Here is a 13,215-nt window from a genome sequence, read left to right as displayed (position 1 = left end):
AAAATATAGACTGTCCAATCATTCTGTTGACGTTTCTTCCAACGGATTAGTATTCATGCATATTGACGTCTCTCGCCACCATACCATTGATGATATTTCTCAATGAAGGGTCAGAGGAGAAAAGTAGATATGAAATCAGCTTTGTTTATCTTCGGAATGTTTAATGTATCTCTTTCAATTCAGATGAATCTTTGTGATGTACGTGAGATCAGTGAGTTCTCCATGGCAGTGTTGAACTCGGACATTACGGGGGATAACATTGTCCACAATGCTCGCTATTATTACTTCCAAGAGTCAAGCTGTTTGTAGTTTTAGTGACTAGAAAAGCGTTTGCTTGATGACTAGATCGCAACAGAGGCTTGCGCAAAACTAATTTGATATATGACATGAAAATCTTCCTGAAACTTCCTGTAAACATCTGGTTGTTTGCTCTCAATCTCACTTATTGCTTAGATGTAGAGATGCTCAAACTTCCAGTAGTTGTAATGTCTTGCTGGAGCAAATATTGATAAGGCGTTGGAAACAGCATGCAAGGAACTCAGCCAAGACCAGTTGCGATCTTCTTTGATCAGGGTTCGTACAGTATCCTACTCACAAATGACTAGTTATGGATTAAGTACTGATTCTAGCGACTATTGGCCGTTGTAAGACTTTGAAGAGTGGTGTGACCCTTCAATTAGGACGAATACTTTTTCCTTAGTTTCCTCTACTAGTGAAACAAATTCAGTATTTTCATTTACCACAGATTTCATACTCATTTGATGAACACACTTCTTCAGAAGATGGCTTCGGAATGTCTTTTGAACTGATTTACCGGCCATCCTAGGCACCACAGCATTCTCACCGTAAACCACTTCTAAAACGCTTGTAAGTCCTGTGCCCTCCATCTGTGTACCTAATGCTCCAAACAGATTTATGAATGCTTGAAATCTATCAAGCACTAGAATGATCTTCAAATGGCTACTCCGCGGTGTAACACTGAGGGGTTGATCAAATGTTAAAACTGGAGGGACATGGTGTCTGATGGCCAGGCTGGTGAGGAGCTCTAACGTGGACAGAGTGTAAGTTTTGTCCCAGGGACACATATTGATCGTGGGCAAATGCAAAATGGTGGACTGACCGGGATGTGTATGCCTCTAATGAATGATAGTCATCATCCTCTGCCAATTTGGAACTGGCTGTTTGCAATGGAATGAAGGTTCCCATAAGATATCAGTCCTCATTTCACAGTTTAAGAGACTGGGAAGTTTTTGAAACTTGATGTTTCAAAGTACATGGAGGGCGAAACGATACTCGCTGGTATCAAATTTGGACATCTCTACAATGTTCAGTTCAGAAATGTTTTGTCTATCGACAAGATGCATCGTCTACCTCCCTGGGGTCAACACAGCTAACATATCCATCACGTACAATGTGTATTAACCCTCGACGGTACGAATATTGAGATCTACATTCACCAGAAAATAATGGCAAGTCTAGTATATTTGTTTTCAACTAATAAATCTGGTGTGACATAGCTTGCAGCATTCTTGTCAAAGCGAAGCACATCACCGTACGAAGAGCCGCGCCCCCTCTCATGAAGAGTGTCCACCAGAATTTGCACTGATACATGTGATGCAGCTGTAGACGTAGGCTTATTTGTAATAGTGCGATGACAGTCCGCGGTCTTACTGCTTGTACTATGGACTGCCCAATACTGGCTACTTTATGATGCGTATTTTTATCCACAGATACTTCAACACATTTCGTAGTGTCTCTGGAAGGAGGCCCAGTGCAGAGTAAGTTTTAAGATTCTCAGCATGTGGGTAGTTATCAGTAATGTAAAGTACATTTAATTTGAAATCGCTCCTGACCAGCCTTGCTGCTGTCTCAATTATGTTTTTTTTTTCTTTTTTTTTTTACGCTTCTTCATCAGATTATCGTTGCGCATTTTAATAGTAAGGACGAAGTATATTTAATGATTTCTCTCTAACTGCCACTGTTGTTCAAGCTATTCCTCTCTGCGATATGACAATCTCCGTATTGTTTCTTTAGTTTGTTTTTTTACATAGTAATGACCATAAGGAACCGAGCCTTTACAGTCCGAACATCTTTCATTTTGCCCTGAAGGTATGAGATCGTCAACTGTTCTTCATAATTCATCTCTAGATACACACACTTCCTGAATAATAACTGCTCTTGATCAGTCCTCTTCAGGCCATCCAGATGTTCTGAGTTTTGCATTTATTCCTTCCTGAAATTGCAGTAGTGAATCATACCCATTACGGAAATGGACACTGGATCTTGGAGAAAAAGTATTTGAGGTGGTCAGTCTGACCACCTCAAGTAATTTTTCTCCATGGTTGATGGACTGATTACATCATCTTTATTTCATTTCTACTGGTCCCTTTGTATTTCACTGAAGAAGCCTACTGTGTAGGCGAAACGTTTCATCAATAAAGATACCTAAGTGTTCTACATGTGTCTTAATCTTCTTCATTGTGAGATACGCAGTTAGCAGCATGAAGATCACCACCATAGTATTCAACACGTCGTTTCACAGTAACTGACCAATCATCAAAATGACTAACAACATTCAAGATTGGTCTTGGCACAGGAGGCCGTCTTAACGTACCTGTAGTCTGAACCTCATTTTTTGATTATAATAACAATAATGTAGTCTGAACCTCCAAAGACAAATTGAATTACACAGAAGAGGCAACAAGACTTATTGATAGGTCCAGCAGATACATCTGCCCTTTTCTTCGCTCAGAGTTTGGAGGAACCGTTTTTCTTTTGTTGATTCTCGATGTGATGTTGCTTTATGTACCGTTTACGACAGCGCAAGTGTATTTTACAATCAGCCGTCACAACAATGCTATTACCTGTCTGAACACTTACTGCGCTGATGTCAGCGATTCAGTGAAAGGCAGGGATACCGTGGGCATAATACGATATTATATCAACATACGTGGTCCCAGACTTTTTAACATATTACTAGTTTTCTCCACCAAGTGCCGAATCAACCAGGCTGTGACGGATGTGGGGGCCAACGGGCCACGAACAACAACAGCCTAGCTGACCAAACAAGCACCAGACTAACCTGGTCCAGGGCCGGGCTGCGAGAGTAGGAAAAATCTCCAAACCCGTCATGGGTACATCACAGGCATGATAGAGGAAGATCTGAGTCCTGGTGATTGTTAAGTCATGCTCATATAGTGGACCAGATGTTATGTTGATGTGCAGGACAATTATTATTATTATTATTATTATTATTATTAAAATCATAAGCAAACGCTAAACATGTAGTACAACAGTCTCTTCAGTGAAAATAACTAGATGTTGCATATGTTGCTTCCTAGTAAGTTAATGTAGAGGCTGGTATACTTAGGCTGTAACTGACAAGTTTCTCGAGTTTAGAACAGTGATACCCAGTGAGGGGGGGGGGAGGGTTACGCCCCACAGGGAGGCAAGTTGAATGTTTTTGGAGGTAATAAGAATGTTTTGGGGATAATTTGAATGTTTTAGGGGTCAAAAACCGGTGGAGATTTGAGGGAATGGAAGGAGTGGACAGAATGGAAGCAAAGAATTACATCGCAGGAACAATTCAGACTGGGGGTCCCAAGGTGGTGAGTGAAGTGATGTATGTTTTGGGGTAAATTGAATGTTTTAGGAGTAATTTGAATGTTTTGGGAATAATTTGATTGGAAGGGGAGGCAGCTGGAATGTTAGGGGTAATCTGAATGTTTTGGGGGTAACTGGAATATTTTGGGATATTCTGAATGTTTTGGGGATGAAAGAAGCTTATGACAACGTTTCGGTCCCACTTGGACCATTTATATAGTCTCACAGTGTGACCCTGTAAATGGTCCAAATCGGACCGAAACGTCGTCGTAAGCTCCTATGCGCAGGTTATTTGTGTAATGTGTGGAGACTCCACGCGCGCGTTACTCATGAGTGACCTTAAAGACAGTATTTTACAGCTTCTCTCTGATGAAATGTCCGGGAATAAGGGTACAAATAGAGTTTTAGATGGAACAGTGTCTGATTCAACACCCAAATTTGCTTTTATACTAGGGAAGCACATAATTTTTTTTGAGGTGTTGAGGTGGGACATGAAACAAAAAAGGCTGGGAAGCACTAGTCTAGAGCCTGAGCAAGAGTCATGCTCACATGGGTAAAGAAAATGGTCAAGTAAGTTTGGTGTGGTATTCACAGAACTTACTCAACCGAAAAGAAAAAAATGAAAGAAGAAAGAATATGTATGAAGTTAAACTCAGTGATGAAGACCATCATGTTTGTGTTAGTCGGTAATTGATAAAAGAGAGCATTATACAGCCTGAGTTTCTCACACACACTGCCACAACTTTCCAGGAAAACTCTTGTCAGTAAACCTTTCTCCAGAGAATGAGAAAAGTTTGTTTATTTAGCATCTAAGACCCAGGTAAGTACCGTGGGCCTGGTGGAGGCCCTAGACCTAAACTCTCCTCCAACACAAGCCTGGTGGAGGCCCTAGACCGAGACTCTCCTCCAGCACAAGCCTGGTAGAGGCCCTAGACCTAGACTCTCCTCCAACACAAGCTTGGTGGAGGCCCTAGACCTAGACTCTCCTCCAACACAAGCCTGGTGGACGCCCTAGACCTAGATTCTCCTCCAACACAAGCCTGGTGGAGGCCCTGGACCTAGACTCTCCTTCAACACAAGCCTGGCGGAGGCCCTAGACCTAGACTCTCCTCCATCACAAGCCTGGTGGAGGCCCTAGACGTAGACTCTCCTCCATCACAAGCCTGGCGGAGGCCCTGGACCTAGACTCTCCTCCAACACAAGCCTGGTGGACGCCCTAGACCTAGACTCTCCTCCAGCACAAGCCTTGTGGACGCCCTAGACCTAGACTCTCCTCCAACACAAGCCTGGTGGAGGACCCGGACCTGGACTCTCCTCCAACACAAGCATGATGGCTGCCCTAGACCTGGACTCTCCTCCAACACAAGCATGACGGAGGCCCTCGACTTGGACTCTCCTTCAACACAAGCCTGATGGAGGCCTTAGACCTGGACTCTCCTCCAACACAAGCATGATGGAGGCCCTCGACCTGAACTCTCCTTCAATACAAGCCTGGTGGAGGCCTTAGACCTGGACTCTCCTCCAACACAAGCTAATGGAGGTCCTAGACCTGGACTCTCCTCCAACACAAACCTGGTGCAGCCCTGGACTCTTCTCTCCAACATAAGCGTGATGGAGGCCCTTGACCTGGACTCTCCTCCAACACAAGTGTGATGAAGGTCCTAGACCTAGACTCTCTCCATCACAAGCCTGGTGGAGGCCCTAGACCTGGACTCTCTCCAACACAAGCCTGGTGGAAGCCCTAGACCTGGACTCTCTCCAACAAGCCTGGTGGAGGCCCTAGACCTGGACTCTCTCCAACAAGCCTGGTGGAAGCCCTAGACCTGGACTCTCTCCAACAAGCCTGGTGGAAGCCCTAGACCTGGACTCTCTCCACCAAGCCTGGTGGAAGCCCTAGACCTGGACTCTCTCCAACACAAGCCTGGTGGAGGCCCTAGACCTGGACTCTCTCCAACAAGCCTGGTGGAGGCCCTGGACCTAGACTCTCCTTCAACACAAGCCTGGTGGAAGCCCTAGACCTGGACTCTCTCCAACACAAGCCTGGTGGAGGCTCTAGACCTGGACTCTCTCCAACACAAGCCTGGTGGAGGCTCTAGACCTGCACTCTGCTCCAACACAAGTTCCAGCTGTCATTGACACCAACAAGGAGCGTGGGGTTACCAACGTTCCAGGGAAGAACATCCTGAGCTGCCAGACACAAGCCGCTCGTTCATTAGATGTCCCAGAATGGTTGGCTCGATGTGGTTGCCCGAGCTTTCTTCCTCCAAACTTCCTTGTACCTTGAGAACGCCTCATTCGATCGGCTTCAACTTTTTAAGGGTGGTTTACTGTACCGAGGGCAGGGTTCATGCAACTATTAACACATGCCTCAACCTTACGAACCGCGCTGTGTTTTATATTCTGAAATTTCAGTTTTGTGGGATAACTTAAGAAAGACTCTTCTGATCGGCTTCAAACCTTCAAAAAAGATGCATTTTAGTAATAAGAGGTGTAGGATAATTATGCTATCAGGATAGTTATGTATGTAGGATAGTTATGTTGTATCATATTAAATATAAATAAGTAAGTGTAGAAAAGGGAAACATTTCGCCACCAGCAGCGACTTCAGTCACTGGTGGCGAAAAGTTTCCATTAATAAATGTCCTGAACTGTACACAAGTGACCTTTTCCACAGTTTGTGGGCATCATCGTAACATTCAGTATTTGGTGAGTGACGCTGCTGACAGTCAAGATGCTGCTAACAGTCAGGACGCTGCTAACAGTCAGGATGCTGCTAACAGTCAGGACGCTGCTAACAGTCAGGACGCTGCTAACAGTCAGGACGCTGCTGACAGTCAGGACACTGCGCAGTCTTCTTCATGTAGGTATAAATTTGTCAATATACTAAAATAATATTAAAAAAACTGAATGGGTGCAGTCTGCAGGATAACTGGAGACAGCCTCGTGTGGTCACCTTCTAACTTTCAGCAGCTATGTATTTCCTTGAAAGCAAGATTTAATATTGTTGTTGGGTTGCATTGGACTTAATTTGCTAATTTTATTAAATAAACTGTGATGCTGATATCCGTTAAATAATTAAACAATGCCTCTTGTGATTAACGTCAGAATGTTAACACTGACGCAGACTGAACCGCAGATCTAGTCTGCCTGGAATCGCTGGATTTAAAGTAAATACTGACAAAGATCTTTTATGTCTAGCATCTACTTTGAGCTGTATAAATTTTAATCTGCCACTATTAAATTATGAGATTTTTATGTATAAAGTAAAGAATGCCATTACAGATCGGCTTCAAACACTAAATGGTTGTGTAAATTAAGAGTGTTTTTCTGTTGAATCTGGTGTGTGTAGATGCCAGTTTGCCAGTATACAATACCGACAGGTTGGTAAGTAAGACACATAGGCAACAGTTAGGCAACTTTGTTCCGAAACGTTTCGCCTATACAGTAGGCTTCTTCAGTCGAGTACAGAAATCTACGTCTTCAAGGGTGATGGACTGATACATCGTCTTCACATCTCTACTGCTCCTGCCTACTTTCTGTATTCGACTGAAGAAGCCTACTGTGTAGGCGAAACGTTTCGTAACAAAGATGCCTAACTGTTGCCTTACCAAATAAAATTTGACTTTCCTAAAAAACATAAAATCAAATATTTGAAATATCGAAACCTCTCAGTGTTATGACATTTCAAATTTTCACATGTTTAATGAACACTTAAATACAATATTTTTGCACGATATTATTATAATCAGTTGTATCGTTAAGTAGAGTGATCTTCTCTTTCACTAAGTTGCTCCAAGACTTTCATTAATATCTTCAGAATGCCTTATGTGTTTGACTTCCAGTTTTCAACCCTCTGGTCAACAATTACACGGTGAAGGTTCGTGTGACACTTGACAAGTGCAGCTCTTCTCTGTTCAGTTTCATATAGAACATTCACGGAACTGGTATCACATGATAACTTTGGAAAGCCTCTTCTGATCAGCCTTGGAATTTCAACATTCGTGTATCCTTCGTAGGCCATTTTTTCTACGTTTATTCTCAAAATGGTATATATATATATTTTTTTTGCATTAGGTATCTGGGGTATTCCTCTTTTAGTGGGTATGCTTTGATGTTGGTGAATGGCTCTTGATCCAAGAAACTGGACTTATTCTCTCCATCCTTGAATCGAATCCGAATGTCTCTCATTGTCTAAGCGTTATGTTACCCCAACTAGTTTAGCAGTTAGAGCTGTATAAATAAAATCAGAACAGAATCAACCATCAATGTCTGATGAATCTTATGAAATAAATGACGGACTTTGGGGTTTAGTCTGTGTAGCTGCAGTTTTAATTATTTCCAATAACAGCATAATGCATTTTCTGGTCGTCTTCAAACTTTAGTGTGGATATGTTTTCCTCAAGGGAAGCTGACCCTTAATTTTAGGCTGTGTTGGTTTAAATATGCCAATTTTTGTAAACAAATTAGTTTCTGCGAGATAATTGGATAATGTCTTAGGAATAAGTTAGTGTCAGACTGTGTTATCCGAGGCTGCAGCTACATTGTGTACGTTTTATATACTTATAATATCTGCCTGCCTTCCAAACCATTGTAAAATAGATGCTTTTTATATACTTAGCCTGGTGGCTAAAGCTCCCCGCTTCACACACGGAGGGCCCGGGTTCCACGTTTCCTTACACCTGTTGTCCTGTTCACCTAGCAGCAAATAGGTACCTGGGTGTTAGTCGACTGGTGTGGGTCGCATCCTGGGGGACAAGATTGAGGACCCCAATGGAAATAAGTTAGACAGTCCTCGATGACGCACTGACTTTCTTGGGTTATCCTGGGTGGCTAACCCTCCGGGGTTAAAAATCCGAACGAAATCTTATCTTATCTTACTCAAAGCCTAAATAAAACTTGATTACTTAAACTTTCAATGCTGATCTTTCTTAGGGAAAGTCTGATTTAATTTTACCTTGTCCTAATTTGCTTGTTTATTAAAGAAACTGCAATAATTGAAATATTCGTTTTCATGCAGCTTCAGTCTAGTCAGATTAGGTTCAACAAATCAACGCTGATAATTAATTTGACAATGCAACTTCTGAGCGACTTTCGGCTTAATATGCTGGTGTATTTTAAGATATTTGTCTCTGAGACAAAGTTGCCGGTACGGTACATTTCGCACCTACCAGAAATACCATATATAATTTTGAACCGTAATTTTTAACAATGAAAAAAAAAAAACATACCGTACTGTTCTGCCAGCCATCATCTGAGATAACAAGAGAATGCCTCTTCAGTTTGGCTTCAAACTTGGTGTTTATTACTGGAATCTTTGAATTAGGTTTGGGCTGTATTTGTCCTCCTTTGCCATTTTTTACTTAAATGCCTTTTCTGATTCGCTTCAAATTTTCACTGATAATATTTAATTGCATTATAAACTTATGCCTCACTCTACAGTGTTCATATTGCGCATATTAAAACACAGGCAACTGGGTTATACAACATGATAATATCTTTCTCTAGTCGAGCACCCCTCATGGAAGGTTCCTTGATGTTGGTGAGGGGCTCTTGATTTAGGGAATTGGATCTGTGCTCCAGTTCCCCGAATTAAGCCTGAATGCCTTCCACATCCCCCCCTCCCCTGGGCGCTGTATAATCCTATGGGTTTAGCGCTTCCCCCTTGATTATAATAATAATAATCTAGTCGAGCAGCTACCTAACTACACCTAGTTTCTACACCTAGTTTCTACACCTAGTTTCGGCAATGGCGATTAACTAGACGCGAATATAGGTTAATTTAGGTTAACATAAATTAACCCGGAGAAGCAAGTCTTTTTTTTTCACTTTAGTCTGGAAGCTGTGGTGATGCTGACAGCGTGGAAGCTGTGGTGGTGCTGACAGCGTGGAAGCTGTGGTGGTGCTGACAGCGTGGAAGCTGTGGTGGTGCTGACAGCGTGGAAGCTGTGGTGGTGCTGACAGCGTGGAAGCTGTGGTGGTGCTGACAGCGTGGAAGCTGTGGTGATGCTGACAGCGTGGAAGCTGTGGTGGTGCTGACAGCGTGGAAGCTGTGGTGATGCTGACAGCGTGCAAGCTGTGGTGATGCTGACAGCGTGGAAGCTGTGGTGATGCTGACAGCGTGGAAGCTGTGGTGATGCTGACAGCGTGGAAGCTGTGGTGGTGCTGACAGCGTGGAAGCTGTGGTGGTGCTGACAGCGTGGAAGCTGTGGTGATGCTGACAGCGTGGAAGCTGTGGTGATGCTGACAGCGTGGAAGCTGTGGTGATGCTGACAGCGTGGAAGCTGTGGTGATGCTGACAGCGTGGAAGCTGTGGTGATGCTGACAGCGTGGAAGTTGTGGTGATGCTGACAGCGTGGAAGCTGTGGTGATGCTGACAGCGTGGAAGCTGTAGTGATGCTGACAGCGTGGAAGCTGTGGTGATGCTGACAGCGTGGAAGCTGTGGTGATGCTGACAGCGTGGAAGCTGTGGTGATGCTGACAGCGTGGAAGCTGTGGTGATGCTGACAGCGTGGAAGCTGTGGTGATGCTGACAGCGTGGAAGCTGTGGTGATGCTGACAGCGTGGAAGCTGTGGTGATGCTGACAGCGTGGAAGCTGTGGTGGTGCTGACAGCGTGGAAGCTGTGGTGGTGCTGACAGCGTGGAAGCTGTGGTGGTGCTGACAGCGTGGAAGCTGTAGTGGTGCTGACAGCGTGGAAGCTGTGGTGGTGCTGATAGCGTGGAAGCTGTGGTGGTGCTGACAGCGTGGAAGCTGTGGTGGTGCTGACAGCGTGGAAGCTGTGGTGATGCTGACAGCGTGGGAGCTGTGGTGGTGCTGACAGTGTGGAAGCTGTGGTGGTGCTGACAGCGTGGAAGCTGTGGTGGTGCTGACAGCGTGGAAGCTGTGTATGAAAGTCTCTTTCAGCTGTGGTGGTGCTGACAGCGTGGAAGCTGTGTATGAAAGTCTCTTTCAGCTGTGGTGGTGCTGACAGCGTGGAAGCTGTGGTGGTGCTGACAGCGTGGAAGCTGTGGTGATGCTGACAGCGTGGAAGCTGTGGTGATGCTGACAGCGTGGAAGCTGTGGTGGTGCTGACAGCGTGGAAGCTGTGGTGGTGCTGACAGCGTGGAAGCTGTGGTGGTGCTGACAGCGTGGAAGCTGTGTATGAAAGTCTCTTTCAGCTGTGGTGGTGCTGACAGCGTGGAAGCTGTGTATGAAAGTCTCTTTCAGCTGTGGTGGTGCTGACAGCGTGGAAGCTGTGTATGAAAGTCTCTTTCAGCTGTGGTGGTGCTGACAGCGTGGAAGCTGTGTATGAAAGTCTCAGCTATGGTGGTGCTGACAGCGTGGAAGCTGTGTGTGAAAGTCTCTTTCAGCTGTGGTGGTGATGACAGCGAAGAAGCTCTGTATGAAAGTCGTCCTTCAGCTGTGGTGGTGCTGACAGCGAGGAAGCTCTGTATGAAAGTCGTTCTTCAGCTGTGGTGGTGCTGACAGCGTGGAAGCTCTGTATGAAAGTCGTCCTTCAGCTGTGGTGGCGCTGACAGCGAGGAAGCTGTGTATGAAAGTCGTCCTTCAGCTGTGGTGGTGCTGACAGCGAGGAAGCTGTGTATGAAAGTCATCCTTCAGCTGTGGTGGTGCTGACAGCGAGGAAGCTGTGTATGAAAGTCATCCTTCAGCTGTGGTGATGCTGACAGCGAGGAAGCTGTGTATGAAAGTCATCCTTCAGCTGTGGTGGTGCTGACAGCGAGGAAGCTGTGTATGAAAGTCGTCCTTCAGCTGTGGTGGTGCTGACAGCGAGGAAGCTCTGTATGAAAGTCGTCCTTCAGCTGTGGTGGTGATGACAGCGAGGAAGCTCTGTATGAAAGTCGTTCTTCAGCTGTGGTGGTGCTGACAGCGAGGAAGCTCTGTATGAAAGTCGTCCTTCAGCTGTGGTGGTGCTGACAGCGAGGAAGCTCTGTATGAAAGTCGTCCTTCAGCTGTGGTGGTGATGACAGCGAGGAAGCTCTGTATGAAAGTCATCCTTCAGCTGTGGTGGTGCTGACAGCGAGGAAGCTCTGTATGAAAGTCATCCTTCAGCTGTGGTGGTGCTGACAGCGAGGAAGCTCTGTATGAAAGTTGTCCTTCAGCTGTGGTGGTGCTGACAGCGAGGAAGCTGTGTATGAAAGTCGTCCTTCAGCTGTGGTGGTGCTGACAGCGAGGAAGCTCTGTATGAAAGTCGTCCTTCAGCTGTGACTGTGACTCGGTGTTTGCTTGAACATGAAAGTCATTTAGTATTATAATAAAAATTGGTTGATAGCTTAAATGAGTAAATTAATTGAAATTTTATTCATGGTTTAATTTCAGATCTGCAGTTTCAGGAAGACTGACTGCCGGCCACACATTTATTGAAGAGAAGCCTAATACACACGGTTGACATGAATTTCGTTATTTTTAATATAACTGTTTTTATTACATTTTCGATGATATATAATATAAACTTTTATAGTTGAAGATTCTTATTTTTTTCACAGTCAAAATAATTTTGCTTTGTATACTATCCCCTGTTACACTTATCTGACAAAGTTTCTTTCATAATAACTTTTATGAAGGTCAAGCGAGCGTCCAGGAGGGAGATCCCTGGATAACTGACTTCCCTCACATGGAACTGTCTCACTAATGTTCGCTCTGGTCACTATTTCATATTATTGTTTTATTATGTGCACCTGCGTAAATGGTTAGCAAGAGGAAAGGAGTGAAGGGAGTTATAAATTGCTGGTGGTTAGCATGCAGTTGTGTGTGAAATTACTGACAGGATAGAATGACCTTTAGTCCCAGGTGCTCTCTGTGTTTTACATTTCAGTTGAGACACTTCATCACCCAATCTCTCCTTTAGAACTTGTTATATAATTGTATGAAATATATTTAAAATATGTTTCTGAAACATAGCTCGTGTGTGAAGCTGGATAGAGCCGGACAGCTTTGTTGTTCAACAGACAGTGGATAATCCCTCGTCTCTCTCCTGGCAGGCAACGAGAGACTGGAAGCTTGTGCTTCCAAACTCAGATTATTAACGAACCAGAGCTCTTGAATATACATTTTGGGAGCCATTTTCCAACATTTCCAACTAGAATAGACTGAGCAGTATGTATAGCATTAGGGAGTGAGAACTCTGAAACATAAATAATCCAGCTTTATAATGAGAGATAGAAGGATGTTGGCGCGTCTTCATGGCCTGCAGACACGGTCAAAGTGCTCTGTAAATATCACAACTGCTATTACCAAAGCTTGGAGACAAGGAAATGATTTTGTGTATACTAGAATATCCCCTATTGAAATACTGTAATATGCCACTAGCAAGGTGTTATTGATGTTGAGTGCTGGGAGGAGGAAGGGGAGACCTATTAACATCTTCAAACTGCTGTAGTTTACCATAACACGAAGTGATTGAGGAAGACACTAGATGTTGGAAGGAGGCTGAGGAGACCTACTGACCTGCAGACACAGAGAGCAATCTTGAGGGCGAGATCTTGGTTAATATCCAGCAGGAACTTGTAAATATCCTGGATAGAACTCCTGCAGGCGTCCTTGTGACAATAAGCTGTGTCGCAGTGGCTGCTTACCATCTCCAAGTGACTGAGGGAGAGAAAAGACGGATGTTAAG

General features: G+C 44.3%; 1 protein-coding gene across 1 annotated transcript in view; it reads right to left on the bottom strand.

Moving 5' to 3' along the window:
* LOC128689793 (uncharacterized) overlaps nucleotides 1-13,215 on the bottom strand; it is a 137,354-nt gene that overhangs the window by 94,793 nt on the left and 29,346 nt on the right. Inside the window, exons 6-7 of the mRNA XM_053778271.2 lie at nucleotides 13,047-13,187; nucleotides 443-448 (exon numbers count right to left, since the gene is read on the bottom strand). Of these exons, the coding sequence (XP_053634246.2) occupies nucleotides 443-448; nucleotides 13,047-13,187 (147 nt within the window). The remainder of the gene's footprint in view (nucleotides 1-442; nucleotides 449-13,046; nucleotides 13,188-13,215) is intronic.

The sequence above is a fragment of the Cherax quadricarinatus genome, chromosome 22, assembly GCF_038502225.1.
Source record: "Cherax quadricarinatus isolate ZL_2023a chromosome 22, ASM3850222v1, whole genome shotgun sequence".
NCBI classification, from domain to species: domain Eukaryota; kingdom Metazoa; phylum Arthropoda; class Malacostraca; order Decapoda; family Parastacidae; genus Cherax; species Cherax quadricarinatus.
Note: the sequence above shows the minus strand (reverse complement) of the source record. Positions and strands in the feature narration are given on the sequence as shown.